Source organism: Arachis ipaensis, chromosome B03, assembly GCF_000816755.2.
Source record: "Arachis ipaensis cultivar K30076 chromosome B03, Araip1.1, whole genome shotgun sequence".
Taxonomy (NCBI): Eukaryota; Viridiplantae; Streptophyta; class Magnoliopsida; order Fabales; family Fabaceae; genus Arachis; species Arachis ipaensis.
Window position 1 is genome coordinate 36,556,864 of NC_029787.2, and position 24,439 is coordinate 36,581,302.

The 24,439-nt window shown below is 34.1% G+C and overlaps 2 protein-coding genes across 3 annotated transcripts; both read right to left on the reverse strand.

Annotated features, from left to right (window-relative positions):
* LOC107630321 (DENN domain and WD repeat-containing protein SCD1) lies at positions 503-16,548 on the reverse strand. 2 transcript variants are annotated; one of them, XM_016333417.2, is made up of 31 exons: positions 16,084-16,548; positions 15,851-15,944; positions 15,063-15,264; positions 14,718-14,859; positions 14,527-14,627; positions 14,025-14,088; positions 13,674-13,787; positions 11,168-11,388; positions 10,724-10,778; positions 10,528-10,611; positions 10,085-10,280; positions 9,846-9,975; positions 9,309-9,351; positions 9,165-9,209; positions 8,506-8,581; positions 8,295-8,368; positions 8,158-8,208; positions 6,913-7,070; positions 6,765-6,812; positions 5,373-5,430; positions 5,172-5,255; positions 3,888-4,140; positions 3,597-3,796; positions 3,420-3,484; positions 3,186-3,309; positions 2,892-3,073; positions 2,705-2,776; positions 2,195-2,355; positions 2,040-2,081; positions 1,533-1,741; positions 503-1,091 (listed from the first exon to the last, which is right to left on the reverse strand). In XM_016333417.2, exons 1-31 carry the CDS (start codon positions 16,255-16,257, stop codon positions 996-998), a joined length of 3,618 nt encoding a protein of 1,205 aa, XP_016188903.1. In that variant the 5' UTR covers positions 16,258-16,548; the 3' UTR covers positions 503-995. The 2 variants fall into 2 exon arrangements, with proteins under 2 accessions (XP_016188903.1, XP_016188904.1); XM_016333418.2 differs by lacking the exon at positions 16,084-16,548 and having other exon boundaries at positions 15,063-15,274.
* On the reverse strand, positions 19,267-20,715 carry LOC107632957. Its single transcript, XM_016336599.1, has 3 exons — positions 20,384-20,715; positions 19,566-20,212; positions 19,267-19,457 (listed from the first exon to the last, which is right to left on the reverse strand). The coding sequence occupies exons 1-3, from the start codon at positions 20,713-20,715 to the stop codon at positions 19,267-19,269; spliced, it is 1,170 nt and encodes a 389-aa protein (XP_016192085.1).

Consider the following 24,439-nt stretch of genomic DNA (forward strand, 5'->3'; position numbering starts at 1 on the left):
GAGAAAAATAAATAATTAAATGTTCGAATTTAATATATTACCTTGATAATCCCAAATAGAAATATTGGTTGGGCTAATAAATTAAACCATTCTTTTGACCTATATTAACCTAATAGATTTAAAATGGGCTAAGTTGATAGCTTAAATACAATTTTTTTTTTAATTAATAATGACTAAAAAATTGAATTACCGAAAAAAAATGACTAAAAAAATAGCTAACTTAAGTTAATCGAGTAGTTAACTCATTTATTCGCTTAAACAAGTGTCTAGAATTTAAATTTTACCTTGTGCATATAACAGTCCATTGATCAGTAGCAGACCCTTAAAACTCAGATCCGCGACGAATTAGTTCTTAATCTGCATAACTAGAAGATACCGTGGGCAATAATAGCGACTAAAAAATTACCAAAAAAATGACTTAAAAGTAAAAAATGGCCAGATAAAAAACGAGAATAAAAAGGGGCCACGCTTTGCCAGTTTCTTACTCATCTACGTATGAAAATTGAAAAATATTCAGTATTTCATTATTTACGACCACTAGCATGATAGACCAACCAGAATCCGGCAACAACGGTAAAGTCAGACTCTAGCAATGGAAACCCAGGTAGCGGCCAATTTCCAAAGCTTGGATGTGTTTAATAGGTAATTTTCTTTAAATATTTTCCAAATTTATGAATCTTGCTATGTGGGTAAACAATGTTCCTATGCAAAATCAATTGCAGCTAGATTCTATACAACTTAACTAAATTTATCCACACTAATATTTTTTTTTTTGTACAATCATGATACAGGCAATCAGGCATAAAGCAACCTACCTCTAAACACAGATAACAGACAACCAAACTTGGTTCCTCTTTTGGACTCATCGGGTATTACCTTGTACATTATATACTCGTTAAGCAAGCAAAAATATTGGGGGTCCCCGTGTTTACGAAGTACCATGTTTCTCACCTATTTAATTTTCATAAACGTGAATATGCTTTTATCAACCAAGCTCAAATATTAATGGTTGCATCCCACAGCCTTAGAAGCCCATTACGGCCACCACTGCATATCCTTTTCCTCTCCAGATCTGAAGCAATACATCTTACCTGGATGTCACAGTAAGGCCAAAATCAACCCATGTAAACAACGACGAATAAAGAGTGTTGAACATGAATAACATAATACTCTTTAACCACATATATTGCCCTGCTAAATGGCAAAAATATGCACCCTAAAGTATAGCTGAGGCAAATCAAAATAACAGCAATCAATGAGCCATAGTTCTAAAGTAAACATCACCACAAAACAATTTCACAAAGAAAAGAACATCAATATATTTTTTCCTACTTCAGTGCTAGTAACTATCTAAGGAATGCACTTCCTTAGGTAGTTTCCCCCAAAGCAATTATTTGTCTCAAAAGATCAATAAAATTGGCACTGGATTGTAGTTACATGTTAAAAAAGTTTGCGAGCACATCATAATGTTCACTGATCACATTATACCAGAGCCGGACCATATCAAGTGAAAAATCCAAAAGAGAACATACCATAGCAACTGTTTTTTGAGGTGTTCTGTAAACCTGCCAGCCAGCCATTTTGGACCCAGTACCAGAAAAACCACCAAGTCTCTCTTGAGGCCGATGGAAAAGTGACATCGAATTGTCCGCTGCTCCAATGCCTAACCAGTGCTCCCCAGCATTGATAGATAATATGGCAGCATTGTGAATTGTAACATTTTTTGCACACCTTATACCCCCTGTACAGTCAATGAGTAAAAAATTATCAGATGATCTCTATTCTCTACCTTCTAATTTTGTACAGAATAAATACACAGGCACAACACTAGTTCATTCTGTTGTATTATTGCTTCTTAAAATTGCATGTTACAATTTGTTGCAAGATTAAGACACCATTTTGGTGGAGTATAAATAGCATGATAGTATTTTACAGTGAGACACTTTGAAGTTTTAAACTTTAAACAGTCTGCATATTTCACAAATCAAACAAGCTAAACATCAACGAGGAAAATTTCATGGATAAAGAGATTGCCATACCCTCATCATTTTCCCAAAACCGTAGCAGGCCGTCAGTTGACCCTGGAATTGAATTTAACATTTAGCAAGCAATGGAAATAAAAGCACACAGCCAGTGTCTTAATGAAACCCACACACACACACACAGAGCATTGCCAAATTCGGAGATGATGCACCTGTTATAATTCCTCTGTCTAAAGCAGAATATTCGACACATAATATTGGCCCGGCATGGCATGCTAAGACAGCATCGCATATTCCTCGGGAAACAGACCACAATCTTGCTGTCCAATCATCACTACCAGTAATTACAGTATCACCAACCATTCTTATGGACCTGCATTTACCATACTCAATTATATATTTTATTTACTATCGATACAATAGACATAGATAAAGGGTCCCCTCTTGGTGTCCAATTTCTACAATAAATTTTACCCCAAGAAGGGGAAAAAAATATCATCCACTTCTTAAAAATAACCGACAGTAACCACTAATCCAACTATTTCTTCTTACTTCATATCTTTATCATCATGAAAAACTCATCAAACTCACTCCTCACAATAAAGTTTTCTTGTTTCATGCTTCCCATTGTATAAATACCAAAAAATTTAAAAAGATAACTCATGCTTGTTAAACCGCAAGTACGAATAACATAGTAGAGTAGAAATACATGTTCTCTTAACCTTATCCATTGTGTATGTCCTGAAAGTTTATGCATCTGTCTACTAGCACGAATGTCCCATATGCTCGCAACCCTGTAATGCCAGAAACAATCAATGCATGACAAATAGCTGAATTGCACACAGAAAAATCAACATAGAATTTGCATGTGCCCGCGCACACACACACATCTACATTCTTTTAACTTACACATCTCTTCCAGCAGCAGCCAAGAGTCCCACATTGTCATCATATTCCATGCATAAAACAGCACTAGAGCAACGACCAACAGTTGCAACACATCTATCAGTTCTAACATCCCACATCTTCACAGTACCATCATACGATGAAGTTAGGACACGTTCACCGGAGAGCATGCGCACACAGCTGACCTACAAGGTTTGCATTATATTAAGTTTCAACTTTCCAACCTTTATATTTTTCATCACTTATTTACCTACATCTGTTTACTGTAGATCAGCCAGAAATATTTTAGAGTAATACCGGTCCATCATGGCCTTTAAGCTCTTCCAGAAGTTGAGTTGTTTGCTTATCCCACACCAAAACAGACTGATCATCAGATCCTGACACCACTTTCCCCCTATCTGAATTTATGGCACGGATAGTTCTACATTTGAATCCAGAAGCAAGGTTGCCCATAAATGTATATCCAGAGATGTTAAGAACAAAAGATATATATATATATATATATATATAGGGGAGAGAGAGACAGAGAACCTCGTATGCCCTTTTAGAGTTGCCCTGAGTTCAGAACCACGCAGACTAGGATCCCAGATCTTAACCTGCATGTTTGGAGAAAAGTTATATTCATAACACATTAATTAATTCCTAACATCTTAAGGCAAAAAATGCAACCTGAGCTGCATAATGCCATCCATAGACATTGAAACTTACTGAGCAGTCTGTGCTTCCGCTAATAAAGAAACCAGCATCTTCACGGTCACCCACCAAATCCCACACCTCTCTCTTTGTAACACAATGGAGAGCAGTAATGGCACCATTATGACCCCTAAGTATGCGGACATTTGTTTGAAGCTTTTTCTGCCCACCAGTTGATAGATCATGTTTCCGAGGAGTGCCATTCTCTTGTGCAGCTAAATTTGTAACAATAGAACAAAGTGATACCCTTAGTTTACTCAAGAATCAATACATAGTTGCACTAGCAGATAATGTATTAATTAATACCTGAATTGCCCCCATCAGACGTCCATTTACGACTAAAGCTGGATCTAGATGAAGTATTTCGGGTGAACATACTTTGCACCCAGCTTCTACCAACACCAGTTCCCTCGGCAGGTTGCTGGCCATCATCTTTGGAATCTTTTGAATGTGGGGATGGTAATGCAAGGGATGACATAGACTGTGCCTTAAATGATGTGACTCCCCAATATCCATTGCGTAGTTGCTGGATATGAGACAAGAACCCTCTGATTTTTATCTGCATCAATAACATGGAAAACAATTCAGCAATAATCCATCACATGACATGAGCCAAAATTTTCAGTAGTATTATTTCAAGAGAAATAGATAAAGTAAAGTCAACATTCAAAAGAAAGAGAAACACTGACGTATACCATGAAAGCATAACACAATGGACAACATTACTAGTATGCAAAAAACGATAAGATACAAAACCAATGGTACTAAGAGAAACATTGATGCAGAATCTGTACTTCTTTAGGGTATGGCATTTCAAGTTTACATGGTCAACATTTTGTGATCTTGATTATTAGTTGCATTTATTGTTATTTCAGGTGCCTTAGTTATATAGTTTATTAAGTTTTATGAATGGTGAATTCTATGATGCCTATGGTATGGTGCCTAACTTTTGCCTAATTTACTTGATATGGTAAGTTTTGAATATTTAATAATTTTTTATTTTATACTTTTAAAATTAAATATTGATTTTTAACCTTTTTAAGAAGTTAGGCAAACATTTGTAGGCACCATAGCAATCACCTTTATGAATACTATTGTATTACGTATGCACTTTTGGTTATTAATCCCACATTAGATCATTATGTTTTGAGACCAAGTCTCTAATTGAAGATCAAGGATTCAAATACGCTGAGCATCTAGGTACTGAAAGCTATAGTGCCATAGTTTAATAATTTTGTTCTGTTCTACTTGTGTTGGTTCTTCATCAATTTCTGCAGGACATAAACTACAGTTTATTGTCTTTCCTCATTTTTCTTTCCTTCCAATACTTCTTTGACTCTATATTATATAAGCTGGTAGGCTTCTTTTATTGGTTAGAAAAAGTCCTTTTTCTTTTCTCTCTCTCTCTCCCTTGGGATTAGAAAAAGAATTTTTATTAGAGCAGTAAAGAAGAGTACAAAAGAGGACAACACATCCTCACAAAGATACAAAATAACAACCATATCGTATAAGGATAAACCATGCAACAAAGCAACATATAATACTCACTTGAAAAGCAATTTATGCATTGCTAAAAAGAAATTAACTTACAAATTGCTTGGATCCAATGCTGTTCCTCTCTGCAATTGTTTCAATCATGTACCAAGCATCATTATCAGGAAGTCCCAGCCCAGCCTTCATTACGGCAAAGAAGGCTCAGTATACAAAAGTATAACATGATACAATTTGACTTCAACAGAACTACAGAAGTTAACAGAAGAATTTAAGCACATGAAATAGCCTAGACAATACCATGTGTGATGCCAACACCACAAGCTGTGCTGTCACAAGAGATGCATAGTTTGCTGATCTGGCAAAGAAAAAATTGAAGCTTTATAAACATCTATGGAAAAAAATAGAAGTATCGGTGCATTTAAGTCCAAATTCAATTAAATCTACAATGCTTGGATGGTTGGTTAAGAGGTCAGAAAGAATACACATACATTCACAAATAGTTAGGTTGAAGGTCATAGAACAATAGGATTTATTTTAGTAGTGTTTGTTTGTGCTTGTGAAAACAAGCTGAAGTAGAAAATAATCAGTGTTTTTTTATTATAAAAAAAAACTATAAGCATACAAGGAGCTGCTTCTCCCAAAATAGAGAGAGAGAGAGAGAGAGAGAGTAATCCCTGTACAAAACCACATTCTACATTCTTCTAAAAGAACTAGGAATAGCAGTAACTTCCATCTACTAGCTAGGATGAGAGAGAGAGAGTAATCCCCGTACAAAACAACATTCTACATTCTTTTAAAAGAACTAGGAATAGCAGTAACTACCATCTACTAGCTAGGATGACGGCTGTACTAGCTATAACTAACTTATCAGTGAAAGATCCTAACTCCTAACTACCCTTAGGGTAGCTTCCCCCACAAGCTACCATTCTCTTGTATATAAACAGAGAAGTCACCCAATTGAGGATCTCAGATTCATGATACACAATTCAGACATTTCTCTTCTCGCTTTCTCTCTCTACTTCTCTGTTTCAGTTTTCTATTATCAATGTTGTTTGTTTGTGATTTTCAAAGCAAGCCAAAGTAGAAAATAACAAGTCTTTCTCGAGTTATTTTAACTAGTGTATCAATAGACACTAATTCACTCTTTTATTTATTAAATGTATGTAAAAATAGTGAAAATAGAATTAGTTGAGATGGTGAGTTTATAATTTAACCAAAAAGTCTTGGGCTCAAGTCTTTGATATAACAAAAAAATATACTTTTTATAAATTATATATAACGAATGGTGTTTAAAGAAAAAAAAGTTGGACACCAACCGTTCTCATATTCTCATTATATATAGTATAGATATAGAAGTATAGATATAGAAGTACAGATATAGAAGATATATAATATAGATAAGCATACAAGGAGCTACTTCTCCCAAAATCAAAAGCATGAGAGCATAGCTTTGACAAATTTTAGCAAAAACATACATTCATAGTTAGCAAAACCAAAGTAATTAGAAATTTTTTGTTTTGATACAAGGTACTTTTACAATTACATAGAAATGCAACATAATTTTCTGATTCTGCTTCTACAACTAAAGAATTACTTCTTGTGGAATCTTAACCAAACCAGCCCATTATTTGTATTCAAAACAAAGATGAAGAAACAGAAGACAATCAAAGAAAAATTTTAAATCCTTACTTGTTTGAAGATTGCTCCATTAAATAGTCAAAATATCCTTCCCAAAACCTGCAAGGAAGGTGCATGAACTGTGTCAACACTTAGTTCAAGATAAGACCACTAAAACATCGTGTGAAAACATGAAAAAATAGTTATGGGAAATACAGACCGCAGCTCATCCCAAATAGAAAGAGAAATAAGATGTCGTTGCACATAGTCTGGCACATTGTTATTGTCTTTCTTATACATATCAGATGAAACTTCAAGAGCATCTCTAATGGTTGGCAAGTCATTCCGTGCGGTTGCACGATTTATAGCTGTTTTGAGCTGAAAATGAGCAGATTTGATAGGAACGAGAATTAGACATGAACTCAGTTAGAAGTTAAGGGAGGGGGGAAGGTATATTCTTTTTGCCAACACTTGTGGCAATACTGAAATGAAGTAATTTAGACAAAACTATACTCAGTCCCTCTAGTGTTAAAATGAATTTAGTTTGGTTTCCTTAAACTGCAATTACAACAATCTTTTCCTTCAAAATTTTAATACATTTCGCACTGTTTTTCTGACTGGAACTATGAAGGAGGATGTGTCTCTGATAAGATCCCTCTTTTACAAGCACCTCAATGGAGTCATATCAAAGAGATGGTGGTGTCTCATTATTTACTTGTATTTGATATTAAATGATTGGACTTGTATAAAGCCAGAGGGGCAGACATTGAAATGTTATATCAAGATTAAAACCTCAAATTAGTCCTCAAAAGTGTCATTGCACCAATTTGGCCTCAAGATTTGCAATTTAAACTTCGAAGTATTAAAGTTCATTTCATGTTAGACTAAAGGAATAAAATATCTTACAATAACTTGAAATAAAGAGATGGTGGTGTCTCATTATTTACTTGTATTTGATATTAAATGATTGGACTTGTATAAAGCCAGAGGGGCAGACATTGAAATGTTATATCAAGATTAAAACCTCAAATTAGTCCTCAAAAGTGTCATTGCACCAATTTGGCCTCAAGATTTGCAATTTAAACTTCGAAGTATTAAAGTTCATTTCATGTTAGACTAAAGGAATAAAATATCTTACAATAACTTGAAATAAAGAGATGGTGGTGTCTCATTATTTACTTGTATTTGATATTAAATGATTGGACTTGTATAAAGCCAGAGGGGCAGACATTGAAATGTTATATCAAGATTAAAACCTCAAATTAGTCCTCAAAAGTGTCATTGCACCAATTTGGCCTCAAGATTTGCAATTTAAACTTCGAAGTATTAAAGTTCATTTCATGTTAGACTAAAGGAATAAAATATCTTACAATAACTTGAAATGAATTTCATTTTTGGAGACTTAAATTTGTTGAACACATATGAAGGACTGACAAGTTAAACAAAAGGCATAGCATTTGTTTACCAATTCTTTCACTGCAATAAATTGTTCTTCAGTGAGCTGACAGCTCCAACCCTGATAGAAAGAGCTAGCATAAGCTTCATTGCGACAGGGAAAATAACAAAGAAATTAATTATCAGTGTTAGCTAAATAAGAGTAACTGAATGTATATGCTCGCTTATGCATTCAACAAATCCACTACCACCAATCCCCTCTGCATCAGATTCAATCAAAGCTGCAAGGCCAACCACAAAATAACTTATTAGAAAACTCCGCACTCCACTTCTAACATAAATTAATTTTTTAACCTGACAACAAACTGGAAAATTCACATTCCACTAGTATCAAAAAGAAAATTGAGATCAATGATACCAAGTATTGTTCCATATTCAAAGGAGGCGAGAGGATCATCTGTTGCTCCCAATTTGAGAAGCCGCAGCCATAAACCCTGTGTTATGAAGAAAAAAAAGCAATGTAAAAAAGTGATACTGTACCAATTTCAACATATAGTAGTAGTCATTATAGAGAGTAATACAGTCAAATGTATCAGAATCCAGCAACCATGTCAACATCAAAGATTGATCTAAACAAGTGTTTTTCAGTTTTTTTTTTTTTTTATACTGGATGTTTTTGGAGCAGCAATAGGATTCAAAATTAAGTAAGATCCTGGAGGCCTTTATATTAAAGCAAGAGAGATGTGATTCATGATGTAATTTTGTAGGAGAATGGGCATGGGAAATGGCAATGCATGAGAGAAAATGAAGAGAAAGAAGGGAATTTACAAAGAAGAGCGGGTAACTTATTTTAGACAACTAAAGTTGCTGTGGGTCTTCAATGAAACCAAAGAATAAGAACTAGCAGCAGCAGTAAACTAACTTCTACAGTTCTACTACACAATAAACAAGCATCATAAATTTCCAGATTTATATTGAAAATAAGGGGAAAAAAAGTTCACGCAAAATGGATACACCCATGCATGCACACACAAACATACATAGAGGAATGTATAGAGAAAAGACCGATAAACGTACCTGCAGCTTAACCTTAATATCCAGCACCATCCTGTCCCTTTCAGCCTGAAACCACAAAAAGAATAATGTGAGGGACCAACTGCAAAATAAATAGATCAATACACAAGCAGCACTAACAAAATAATCCTGGCCATGTTAACTTACCGCCCTCTCAAGTGGACTGAGACCATCTGCTAACAGATCCTTACTGAAAGAACACAGAAGAACAGTAAGATAGAAAAACAAGAAAAAGGTGGAAAAACAATGGAAGTTAAAATGTAGAAACAACCATGACAATCAGTTTATTCAATAGATAGAACAAGGCAGAATGTACTGCTCACAACAGAAGACATTCTGTTCAGGATACCCAATACAAACAGTTAATGCCTAGAAACTGAAAGCAGCATAGATCAACAGCAACAACGATAACGAATCCTAATTCAAAATTGCTTCCTCTTTGAGTGACAACAATTAGTATTCATGCAAACCATACACTTGAACTTTTAGACTTTTCCTATAAATAGAATTTACTCATATTTGTACCAATGTACAGAATAACATTTCGCACATTGGGAGAGATTCCTTTTAATCAAGAACTGTAATTAAATAACTGAAAAGGACATGTGGGCCAGCTTTTCCAGGCATCAGTATGACAACAAAAGAGTGTCCTGATGTTAGGCATTGGCGCATTGCTTGCATTACCTTGGAGTATGTCTTCCTGAGTACTCATAGGCATTACTAACTGCTGAAAGAATATCCCTCCTATTTTCTTCTTCCTCTTCTGTTCTGCTGATTGCAGGAAATCTATCATAGGTATAATTGGCACCAGATCCTGAAAGGAAAAAAAAGTAGAAAAAGGTAAAAAAATATGCATTCAATTTAGTTTATATTTGCAAGTAATCAATTTAGACACAAAATTGGCTAGAAGTCATGCATTTCACCTGACATTCCAGCATCAAAATCTGATATTGTTAAGATCTCAGGCTCTACCAAAGGTGAAGGAAGAATTGACATAGGGTTTTGACCCCTTCCAATTGCATCCTGTAGCTTATCAAGCAGGTTATTGTTGTTTTCATCAGAACCTACCCCTCTCTCCAAATAATCCAAGAAACCATGAGAATCAAGGAACTGAGCTATCTGTAAAATTCAAATTTGGCATCGGATGAAAGACAAATTATACAGCAATAATAAGAATGGAATTAGCATTTCTTTGATAAAACATTATTTAAACCCAGCCAATGTAATTATCATTAGTACATCCATGAGACTTCTAACCATCATAATCAACAATGAAAATCTAATCATTAGTAGGATCAATTTAGTCATTGGAATTTCCATCGCTGCTAATTGGAGAACACCCCCCATGTTATGAGTAAAAAATTACCATTGGCTCTGGTGGTTGGTTAGTAGCTCGAGACCGTTTCTTCAAGAAAGCTTGAGTATTGAAGACCTGAGTGGAACTATTTTCCTGATGCCAAAATAGGAAAAAAGAAGAAAATGAACAATGAAAGGTCATACCAAAGTTTTCTCATGGAAGATTGAAAACTAAATTCTTGAAACAAGAAATAGAATATTCATACTAGGAAATTCCGATAGCCGCTTAAAAGTGTTGCAAAGAACTTTAAGAATATCATCCTGCACAAGAAACATGGTGACAATAAGACACAAAAAAGTTAAACAATAAATTGGACTGTCCACAAGGAACCAAAACAATAAATTGGACGGTCCACAAGGAACCAAGAAACAACATAAATTAGAACTACAATGAGCAAAGCACAAATCATTCTTGGTATAACGGGCAGGCATCAAGTTCATCTATGTGAGAAAATTTCAATATTTTATTACAAATATCAATCAGCAATGTTTAGAATAAAGTGTATCATAATATTTTCCAAGGAACTAAATTAAGAATTCATAAAAATGTTCATCAATCTAGCATCTCATTCACTTTCATATGATTTATTGAGAGACGGTGAACCTAAAAAGAATGGAAAACAATGAATAATCTACCATCGAAGGATCACCTTAACTGAAGGTCATGATCCGCTCCCCATTGCTTAGCCGCAAATTTAGTATAATGCTCAGATACACTATATATTCCAGCCTTCAATTCATCAATTCCAATTACATTGGGGTATAATAACTTGATTATCTCACCACGCAAGAAGCTGTATTCTGGCTCGGGAATAGGTGGAATTTCCTCTGATGTAGTGATACGATTATAATCAAGGTCAACCACCACCACCTACAATAGATTAAAGGATATCAATTAAAATAAATGAAAGCAAAACCTCATTCAAAACAAATAGAACTGCCTCACATGCATGCCAACCTGTAAATCAAGAAAAGCAAACATGATTTTTTTTTTGGGTGGGTTGGGGGGGGGTGTTTCTGGGTGAAGCTTAGAGCTGATATTGATAACTAGTTCAAGAATGCAGAAAAGAATACAATAAATACACACACAGAACTTTACCAGTCCTAAAAACAGCTGTTGCCACAGGTAAAGAAGCAAGGAACAGGACTAGAACAAGTTCATGAATACATTACTTCTACAGTTTTCTTGTTAAAGATACTTGAAAGGTTAAAAACTATGAAGCACGGACACTTTGCTGAATTGCCGTGTCTGCGTGTCGGACACATTTCGGACACGACACTCACCGACACTCGTCCGACACGCGTGTCTGCTGTGTCCAAATCGTGTCTCAATAAAAAATAAAAAGTTCTTCTCTAGACACACTTGGACACACCTAAATACCATCACGTGTCAGCGTGTCCGGTGTTATTCTTAATATATATTCTTAAAATAAATTTAGATATAGTATATATTATTATTTATTAAAATAAAAAATATTTTAAATAATTGATATAATTAAAATAAGACATTAAAAATAATTTAAAAATATAATTTATATTTTAAAATCAATAAAATATTAAAATATCATTACGGTTTATCTAAAAAATACTTTATATTTTATATATATGCGTGTCCCCGTGTCATGTAAGATTCTAAAATTCACGTGTCGGCGTGTCCCGTGTCGTGTCGTGTCCCGTGTCCGTGTCAGTGTCCGTGCATCATAGCTATAAACAAATACATATCTATAAACAAATACAACATATAATAACTATATATTGTATTATTTTGTTGACTAAATATGATAAAGGTAAGAATCGTAATTAATTAACCGCTTAATTAAATTAAATTAATTGCTCAAAATAGGATCCAAAAACTTAGAATATTAATTAAAAAATTTAAATATGATTTTTGGACTTAGTAGATTTTTCTGAGTTGAAAAATGTAATTTTCTGCCAAAAATTGTGTAAAAACGCGTACCGGTAAATTAGCCAGCAATACCGGCTTAAATCTATCCGGTACTGTGTAGAGCAGTAGGATACCCTAGTTTTCCATATCTCAAACACTTGTTTCCAAGTTTGTTTAAAAATATTGATTCTTCCTTACTTAAATGTGAAAGTTGTATTCGTTCAAAGAGCCATAGAGCTCCTTATTACTCTCAACCTTATCATGCATCTAAACCCTTCCACTTGATTCATAGTGATGTATGGGGTCCATCAAAAATAACTCAATTTGAAAAAAAAATGGTTTGTAACTTTTATCGATGACCACACACGACTATGTTGGATCTATCTCATGCATAAAAAATCTAAGGTTTCAAAAATTTTTCAGTATTTTTCAACAATGGTAGAAACACAATTTGACACCTATGAAGCACAGACACTTTGTTGAGTTGTCGTGTCTGCGTGTTGGACACATTTTGGGCATGAGACTCACTGACACTCATCCGACACACGTGTCTACTGTGTCCAAACCGTGTCTCAATAAAAAATAAAAAATTCTTCTCCGGATACACTTGGACACACCTAAATACCATCACGTATCAGCGTGTTCGGTCTTATTCTTAATATATATTCTTAAAATAAATTTAGATATAGTATATATTATTATTTATTAAAATAAAAAATATTTTAAATAATTGATATAATTAAAATAAGACATTAAAAATAATTTAAAAATATAATTTATATTTTAAAATCAATAAAATATTAAAATCGGTTTACGGTTTATCTAAAAAATACTTTATATTTTATATATATGCGTGTCCCCGTGTCATGTAAGATTCTAAAATTCACGTGTCGGCGTGTCCCGTGTCGTGTCGTGTCCCGTGTCCGTGTCAGTGTCTGTGCATCATAGGTTAAAAATAAGTTTTTTTTTTTTTACTTTTTACATGCATCTCATTTCACCAGCCCATTTTCCAACTCAATTTGACTCAAACAATACACAGCCTTAAGGATAGATGACCTTGAGGCTTAAACTGAGAAGTTCCCCTACCTATGTACAGTAAATCATTAGCTATAACATTATAACTTCAATCAAACTAATTAATGATAAAAGTGCAGCAAAACTAGTAGCCAGCAATTAATCAAATAATGCAAGAATATAGATAAATTAAACACCAAGGGAATGGAATTTCTTTAAATAAGCAGTGGTGTTAAGGAACAAGAGTACTGACTTACACCATCCATGACCTGTGCAGAGGTATCAACACACGAATGGAGGCCCATCATATATGGTGTAGGAGCATCAATATAATCTACTCCTTTGAAGAATAGTGACGGAATGTATACATGCTAAAGAAAGAAAGAAAAAACATCAAGAGAAAAATATTAAAAGCGAGTTAACAAAAGGTACCAACATTTTAGGAATGAGCATCATGAGTTATTATCAAATATGATATACACAACTTTTCAGAGAGACAACCCCAGAAATCAGCCATAACAACAAAAATGATGCTGCCAATCGAGAACAAAAAACACTGGTGTACACAAATAAAGGAAAGACTCGAGATAAAGATTTTCAAATCTAACCTGCCATCGGAATGGGTAGATTAAGTGACAAATGGCCTCAGATGCAAGAGTTAGAAGTGAATACCTGCCAAAAGAAAGTATAGAATAAACATAGATTTAACAAATGAATTAACTAATACTCTAAATGACAAACTTTTAAACAACTAACATAAGTACAACATATCTGCATATATTGGATGAACCCCATGTTCAAATTTCACACAGCAATCAAATGTAACTATCATATCTGCTTTCGTTGAAGTATATATCAAGGGGAATCCAAATCAACGCCAAACAGAAACAGTATTATCAGGACAAGCTAGTACAGTACAAACACAAATACAATTGGGAAACTGTGCAACTTAAAGTCTACTATTTAGCTTTAAAATTTCATCGGTAATCAACATGAAATTTTATGATAGTGTAGATGATAGTTAAAGAACCAGACTGTGGACACTGGAGAGGTCATTGATGAACCAAAATATAACTAGGAACTATGGCCGTAAGGTCTTAAGAAGTATACTTGTTAGCTCGAAGCAAAATCCTCCTTTCAAGCAACACGGCTGTAAAAAGTTGTATTAAGTTGTCAACATCCAAGCACTGCACCAGAGGCTGAAATGATATCTGCTCCAGAAAACCATGGATGGTTGTTAACAAATGAACTAGATGAAAACAGCTAATCAAGTCTAGAAGCCAAGTTTCAGGAGACTGTACATCAGCATGGGGAAGCCCATCAGTTGGTGGAGCCTCGGCAGAAAGCAGACAATTCTCAATAGCAAACAGCACTCGCTCCTTTCCAGGAGTTGGCAAAGGCACATTGGACACCATATGTGCTATGACATCCCATAGTGGCTTACTGAAATTGTTACACAGTGGGAATGGTAAGAGAAACAGAAACAAAAAACCACAGATATTTCATATTTAATCTAAGACAACTTGTGGTCACATTTATAAAGCATAAATAAAAAGAAACTCGTAGTTATGTTCTGATTTTGAAAAAGATGGTCAAACAATCTCAACAGCTAAAAAGCAAAGATTTTGCCACCATTGTAGACTTACCTAGTTCCATTCGGAGAAAAACACAGTGCAAATATCTCCTCCAGAGCACTCCGAAGTAGACGGAAACTTGGCAAGCGTGAAACTAGACAGATGCATTTGTCAGCATATGAATTTGCCTGTATACGGTAAGCCTCTGCGATATCCTCACAAACTGGATCTCGGAAAGAAATGCAGCTAACATAGATTTTAGAACCATCACCCTCTGCATCAAACTTTTAAGTCAATATGATATCAGATATGAAGAAACAAAACCATAAACGCTGAAAGTAATATCAACTGAAAAACCTATTGCAAATCATGGTGAGACGATGAGAGTATCATCATTCATCAGGGAGGATAAATGGGAAAATGCAAATATGAAAGTTAAAAGTATTTAGCAAGGACTCGACATAAAATAGTCACCCCCCAAATCAGAATGTAGAAAGAAAGAATGATTACTTTATTCTGAGGTAGCAATAACAGCAAGAAACTATCAGTGAAAATCACTTATAATCTTCTCTGTTGTGCTCTAATACTTCTATCCCCAATAAAAATTCGATAGTTTCTATCAAACATATCTCTCTATATAAATATGCGCCCAACATGCACCACGGTCCTGATTTGAGTATCGCCATGGCCCGGTGCAATATATGTTCAATCCCTAATCATGTATCAACAGTTCAGCATATCTAAGTAAACTTCCTAAATCAATATCCAACTTCCTAAGCTACTTCCAAGTCCCACCAAATAAAAGCAAGTAAAAGCTAGCTAAGGTAAACTGGAGAAACCATGCTTGCACAAAAACATACCAGTCAAAACCATCGGATAGCTCCTCGGAAACGTGGAAGGATCGTTGGAATCAAATCCTGATGCATGGAACGCAACACCAGCAGGTAGAACACACTGAAAAGGAACAACGTTCACTGGCATCAGATAAAATTAACACAATAAGGAAATTTAGTAAACGCAACGACGAACACGAACACTTCAGAAAAACGGGAATGCATATGAAAAAGAGGTTCGTTGTGGAAGAAGCAGTTACAGTGGGAAGCTGAGGAGGCGGAGGAGGATAGAGAGTGTGAGTCGGAGGAGGATACTGGTCGAGGAGTGAAGGAGTATACATGCAGCCAGGGCCATGGTAACCTTTGATTCCATCAATGTTTCGAATCTCCGGTCCGATCCCACACACAACGAAGTACTCAAAGATTGGAGGCATTGCCTTTTCTTCTTTAGGAGATTCGTCAATGGCGGAATTGGAGATCTCTTCTCCCCCGTTTCTCCCCTCAGGAACCGGGAGAGAAGAAGAGTGCTCCGAGATCTGGTGTTCTATCTCTTGTTTTTGACGATGATGGAGTTGAGTTAGTCGATAGATCAATTCAGGAGCTTAAGCAATAATCAGTCGTCAGGTGTGAAACTGCATCGGAGTTTCTTTTCTGCGGAGAGGTTGATTCAGGACGGAGAAACGAGAAAAGGAAAACCGTCACTCAGAAACAAAAAATTAAAAAACGAAAAAAAGAAAAAAAAATATAATACAAGGAAGTGAAAAAAATAAATTAAGTAATTAACCATCTATTCTTAAAAAAAAGTTTATTTATTTAATTCATTTTTAAAAAATTTTATCAATAAAATTATTTTTTAAAAATTAGAACTAATTTAATTAATAAAATTTTTTAGAAACAAATTTAAAAAATATTCTATACAAATTTTAAAAATTCAAAAAAATTATCTATTATAAAATAAAAAATTGTTAGAATTTTTATTTAAATTAATTAAATATATTATTTATCAATTTTATGTATTTATTGATACCTACACGACCTATCATATCGGGTGTTATAACCCAAATTTAATTAAACTCATATTTTAGTACCTGAATGTTTAACATATGATACGATAAAAGTTGAATATATCCGGGACGCATTAAAGATATGACACGTAATTAAAAACGACTACTCAGTACTCGAGATACAGTTGTATTTTAAATGGGATTACAATACTTGAGATTTGAAGATTATATATAGAGGAGTGCTAGAGGACCAGCATTTTTATTAAATTCTGGCCAGTACTTAACCATCAAAAGAAAATTAAATGATTTTACACCATTAGATGTAATCTCACACCATTAAAAACATCATTAATGACTAATTGATGACTAAAAACTATAAAATCTACTAGCCCCTAGAGTTTCTCTTATATATATTCGTTGAATCGAGATATTCCATCATTTATAATATTTTTTAACATTTGATAGCTTTTAAACTTTCAAATCTAGTACTTAAAGTATAAATAGCTCCCCAACAATATGAGTATATTATATTTATTTATGTAATTTATTCAACATGTCAGAATAATTAGATATAAGTAGTTAAATTAAATATTAAGATATTGACATGTAAGATTAGATTTTTTGCTTCAATTACATCAGTACGTGCCATATATTTAATTTTTATCATGTCATATAGAATATTTGTTTAATTAAATTTGGGTCATAGTACTAAAAAATATAACAAGTTGTGTATATTAATAAATATATTGTGTTTTATGTATTTTGATAAATAATTTGTTTAATTAATTTAAATAAAAATTTGAAATTATTATAGATTTGCTAGTGCATTCCGTCGTGCCACGAGTATGCCACCAAGGAATGAAATTATGTTATATATGATATAGAAATACGAACACAATGTTATTAACTTTGAGTTCAGAGTACTTAGAATACAATTGGAATACAATGAGGCTATAGAGACTATATACTGCACTGACATGGTCATGAAATATTTTGGAATACTTTTCTATACACAACATTTATTGTCGAGTTTGACGACAATGATCCAGTATTCTGAATTACCACACGCAAGTCACTCTTTGACGTTATTCTTGATAATGCAACGTATAGTTGACCATGTGTAAATATCAGTCTAGGTAAATACAATCCAACTGTGCTTAAGGTCTGTCCTTGAGATTTGTTAATGGTCATAGCAAATGAGACAATGATCGGGAACTGTCTGCGTTGGAATCTAAATGGCAAAGCTTGGTTATTGGGAATCATATTCATTCGTGGTATCAGAACGACTTGGCCTATTTTGCCTCCTGTTAGCGTCATGCATTCAATTACATGGTTACCTAATCTCTTTACCTGTAATCTTGTTCCGTTACATAACCCGTTCGACTGATCAATGTTACGCAGTAGCATGACCGGAAGACCCACTTTCAGAGTCAATTCATAAGGCGGCAAAACAGAGCAATTAATTGCATTAAGGACATCTGGTGTAAGTGTATCCAATTCAGATTCTATGTTTCCTTCTTCGAGACACAAAGTATCTGAGTTTAAATAATTTTCACATCGGCATCCACACGTTGCATTATAAATGAGTTAACATCGTTGACAACTTCTAGCATTGGGGCCAAGATTGAATGATCTTTGAAGAATGATGTGTTGTTAATATTAACCAACAGGTTGGGATAAACAAAGTCAACCAATTGGTCGAAATCTTGAATTATAATTTCATCGGACATTACCACAATAGACTCACCATCAGTGGAATCTCCAGCAATAGCATCACCTATGTCCAGCAGCCATGAAGCAAATTGAGAAACATCAATGAGTGATGTATAAGTTGCTATAATAGTTAAACGCATGTTAATTGTTAGTCTTAATACATTACAGTGTTGCCATAGGTAAGATGAGTTTATGGCTGCTTGGACAATATCTTGGCGAGACCCATTAGAATTACAGGTAGAATTTGCTTGAAGTCACCATCTAAAACCACAACCTTTCCTCCAAATGGTAGTTCTGGATTATAGTAAGGCTCAAACCTAACAATGTCCCTTAGACATCTGTTGACAGCTTCATAGCATAGCTTATTCAAGATCGGTGCCTCATCCCATATAATACATTTTGCTCTGCAAACTAGTTTAGACAATGAGGTTCCTTGCTTAATGCAACAAGCCGAGTCTTCATTCAAGTCCAAGGGTATCTTAAACCTTGAATGTGCAGTGCGTCCATTTGAAAGAAATAAAGAATCAATACAGCTAGATGCAACATTCAGAACAATTTCCCCTTTGCTCCTTAGAGCCATTGAGAGAGTGTTGTCAAGAAATGTATTACTGGTTCTACCATACCCATAGACGAAAAAAAGCCACCTTGGTTTCCATTTACAGCATTGATAATCACATCGAATGCTTTCCTTTGATCTACATTCATGTTTGTTAAGTTTGTATCCAACTAATTGCGCAGAACATTGACGTCAAAGTTTAGTTCATCCATGATTAACTGATCATCTAACTCTTCAATAGTGCTAAAGCTTGGAAAAGGCATCCCATCAAACTCTCTTAGTGATCTACCATTAGCCTGTAGTTTTTCCTCTATCTTTAAAAGAGTCATATTCATTATCTGGTCTTTGGATAGTTGCAGGTCTATCAAGGATACACAACGACGCACATATTGATTAGATATGAATTACTTGAATTTAATATAAATTAGCACCAGGAACAAAGATGTAATAATTCAATTTACCTACAGACTGCATGGATTTTCTTTGAAAGTAAAGAATGTCTTCAGACAAAACATCATAACATTGCTGACACACATTTTCAGTCTACCCATATTATTTGACAATAAGAGCACCACGAAAAGGTCACGGATGTAGTTTGCAGAAGTCCAGTAACCTGCTTCCAAGATGGTATCAACAAATTCTTTGTCATCTTGCAGAAGGCCCAATGCATAACATGCTTCTTTGAACGTGCTATACATAATGCCTGCAATTGTACATATGTCAACAAAACTTACACACCCCTTTTGAATGTTGAGCAGAAGTCTTAGGTAATATTCTTCACCACTTCCTCGTGGAACATGAGTAAGTCTGCCGATTGAGAAGCCTTGTTTCCTTGGCATCCACAAAGAAATGTCTTCTTTCCACACGAACTTATTTGAAAACTGGCTATATGTAAGAGTACGACCAAATGGAAATAACCTATTTGCAAGCATCCAAGCTAGCATCTTTGTAGGCTTGCCGTCCATCCTGTTAATGACGTCAACTATATTTTCATAGTCTCTAAAAACCACCGGATGTTCGTCTGGCAAGTGAAAAGGTAATCTAATTACTGAAGATTTTTTTTGTTGTATGTCGTACCCAAATATTTTCCAAACAGCTTTGCAGGCTAATATGTACCTACAATCATAATAATTCCTGATCTTATCAATAACCTTTTCAAGTTGCCCTTCTTCGTTGCTCTGCTAGAAAGAAGCAATGACATGATCATTTCCTTTGTGAACATATTTTAAAAAATATTTTATTGCCAATATTTGACATGTATGCTCAACGTTGATGTGGCAACAATACTTTAGCAACAACGATCGGTTGTATGGGACAATGTATGAGTTATCGAGAACTATGTTTTTCTTCATGATTGTTCTGCCATTGTCTCTTCTTTTATACTTGGGGAAGCCTACCTCATCAATTACAGTCCTTAATCTAAATTGTTTTGGAAAAAATTTGGAGCAACGACCATTGGACATGCATGGGCTGGTATTGTTATGCCTGCCACATGGACCATGGATCATGAACTTCTCAACTGCTGCATATAGTTTAGGCCTGCTATGCTTGTCAGGGATCTCTGCTAATATATGTTTGTCTATATTCTCAAGTGTTTTCAGTTTAAATAGAGGATGCATGAACAATAGTATATGAGCGTGTGGTAAACTCCACTTATGGAATTTAACTGTGCACACGTCTACAAATAAGACGAGCAATTAAAAAAATGAGGCAACATGTAATTAAACATAACATTATCTATACTTACAGCAAGATATTTTGCCAAAGAACTTTCCTTGCTTGAAGTATGCAATCAATTGACTCAGCTTGATATTAAAAATCCTTGAAACTATGTTAGGCCAGTCTTCTGCTTTGAATCCTATATCTTTCAAAAGACGCTTAATCTCATCCCACTCAGGGTTGCATGTTATAGTGATAAAGTAACTTAGGTAACCCGCATACTTGCAAATTACAAAGGCATCTTTACAAAGGCATCTTTACAATTATTAAACATGTATTTAGGTCCTCTAATGAAGTTGCTAGGAAGGATTATCCTCTACCCAGTTGACACAGCATTTGCCTCTCCCCGAACCAAAGACTTATGTAGTGCATTATACTTTTCAACCCTTAGTTTTGGTTGATTATGTCTAATGAAGCTAAGTCGTTCTGCCTTGATCATAGTATATGCATCAACTAAGAATTGCTGAAATAATCTCCTTGATTGTAAAAGTATTGGTGATTCATTGCATCAAATTTGTATTCGGTATGCAAAAAGCTCCCTCATGCTGATAGTCTTCCTTTTCTTATTAGCATCAAGTCCATAATGAATGGATGTCTTGATGCCAACCCTAAAACCATCTTCTCCGTAAGGGAATAATAACGGATATTGAAGAGCCAAGTACAACGGATGTAGAACATCAATCCTTTGCAACCTGTTTGACATGAATTGTACTATAATATCCCTCTCAAAAATTGAGTCATCAATGTCCCCTACAACTAAAATTGCAACCTCAGACATAGTTGGTGAGTTATATACTCTTCCATCCTTATTCCACTTTCTGATTAGCTTTAATTTGATTTTTGGGTTTGAACCCTCTGCAAATCTATCTCTAGCAAACCGAAAGGTCTTTGCAAGAGGATTGTGCACATCTAACATCTCTTTAAGAGTAGTCACAATCTGATAGTTAACAATATTTGATGCTTCTGTAGAGCTAAAATTAGAACAAACATATTGTACAATGTATTACGTACACGTAGAGATGAACAATTATAGTGCATTTTTAAGTTATGTGGATAATAAATTATTTTAGATGTAGATTTATAACAATAAACAGGAATTACCTCACGGTAGTTACCCTGTTTTGCACTTCATTCTTAGTGTCATATATATATAGTTGAGCAAACATTGGCCTATTATTGTCAGAAGGAATTAAGCTTCCAATGGAATGGTAGTTTTGACCACTCAATAAAAAAATTTTGGGGTGCTGACCCGTTATTGATAGCATGATTAACTTTTCCAGCCATTGATGTAAATGAAAACATGGAGTTAAATTTTCTTATATTTTTTTGGAAGTACTTGGCTTTGTCATTATCTATACTGTGTAGGTCCTGCAGGGTGATGAACGGATAATTTATACGCTTTTTGACATTATTTTTAGTATGTTTTTAGTAGGATCTAGTTACTTTTAGGGATGTTTTCATTAGTTTTTATGTTAAATTCACATTTCTGGACTTTACTATGAGTTTGTGTGTTTTTCTGTGATTTCATGTATTTTCTGGCTGAAATTGAGGGACTTGAGCAGAAATCAGACTCAGAGGTTGAAGAGGGACTGCTGATGCTGTTGGATTCTGACCTCCCTGCACTCAAAGTGGATTTTCTGGAGCTACAGAACTCGAAATGGCGCGCTTCTAATTGCGTTGGAAAGTAGACATACAGGGCTTTCCAGCAATATATAATAGTCCATACTTTGGCCAAGAATTGATGACGTAAACTGCAGGGTGCGTGAGCATATTATTCACTGAGAGGAGGGGATGTAGCCACTGACAACGGTGATGCCCTTGCATAAAGCCAGCCATGGAAAGGAGTAAGAATGATTGGATGAAGGTAGCAGGAAAGCAGAGGTTCAGAGGAACGAAAAGCATCTCCATTCGCTTATCTGAAATTCCTACCAATGATTTACATAAGTATCTCTATCCCTATTTCATTATATAATATTCGAAAACACCATTATCACTTTATATCTTCTAAAAAAATCATAAAATCATAAAAATAAAATATTTTTGTGTTTCTTGTTTGAGTCTTGAGTCATATCATAAGTTTGGTGTCACTTGCATATGCATCTTGCATTTTTCGAAAGTATCATGCATTCATAGTGTTCTTCATGATCTTCAAGTTGTTCTTAGTAAGTCTTCTTGTATGATCTTGATAATTTTTTGTTTTGTGTCTTTTCATGTTTATCATATGCATTCTTGAATTCTTAGTGCCTAAGCATTAAAGAATTCTAAGTTTGGTGTCTTGCATGTTTTCTTTGCATTAAAAATTTTTCAAAAATATATTCTTGATGTTCATCATGACATTCAAAGTGTTCTTGGTGTTCATCTTGACATTCATAGCATTCTTGCATGCATCACATGTTTTGATCTAAAAAGTTCAGGCATTGCATAATTTTCATGTTTTTCATAAAAATTTCAAAAATCAAAAAAATATCTTTCCCTTTTTCTCTCCTCAAATTCGAAAATTTGGATTGACTTTTTCAAAAATATTTAAAATCAAGTTGTTTCTTATGAGTCAAATCAAATTTTCAATTTGAAAATCTTATCTTTTTCAAAATCCTTTTTCAAAAATCAAATCTTTTTCAAAATTCTTAGTTATTTTCAAAAATTCCAAAAATATTTTTTAAAAATCTTTTTCTTATTTTTATACCAAATTTTCGAAAATAACATAATCAATTAATGTTTTGATTCAAAAATTTGAAGTTTGTTACTTGCTTGTTAAGAAAGATTCAAACTTTAAGTTCTAGAATCATATCTTGTGATTTTTTTATGAATCAAGTCATTAATTGAGATTTAAAAAAAAAATCAAATCTTTTTCAAAAACTAATTTCTATCATATCTTTTTCAAAAATATCTTCTCATCTTATCTTTTTCAAAAATATCTTTTCTAACTTCCTAACTTCTTATCTTTTCAAATTTGTTTCAACTAACTAACTAACTTTTTGGTTGTCTCTTAACTTTTTTCAAAACTACCTAACTAACTCTCTCTCTCTCTAATTTTCGAAAATATCTTCCCTCTTTTTCAAAAATTTCTTTTTTATTAACTAATTATTTTTATTTTTTTAAATTTTAAAAATTTTTCGAAAATTTCTAACATTTTTCAAAAACCATTTTTCAAAAATCACTAACTCTTTTTCAAAATATTTTTCGAAAATTATACCTCCCCCATCCTATTCTATTTATTCATTCATATCCTAACATCTCATCTCACATCTCTTCCATCCGTACAGTTGTGTTTCTTCCTTTACATCACATTTTTTGTCTCCTCCTCTTTTCTTCCACTCACAAAGGGATCCCTATACTGTGGTATAAAGAATCTCTATTATTATTATTATTATTTTTCTGTGCCTTCTTCTTTGTCATATGAGCAAGAGCAAGGATAAGAACATTCTTGGGGAAGCAGACCCAGAACCTGAAAGGACTCTGAAGAGAAAATTAAGAGAAGCTAAAATACAACAATCCAGAGATAACCTTTCAAAAATAATCATAAAAATGATTCTTGAAGCAAGAAAAAGCAGCAAAGAACAAAGCTTGCAGAAAAAAAAAAAGAAGAAAAAAAAATAGGCGAAAAAAAAAATTAGAAAGAAAAAG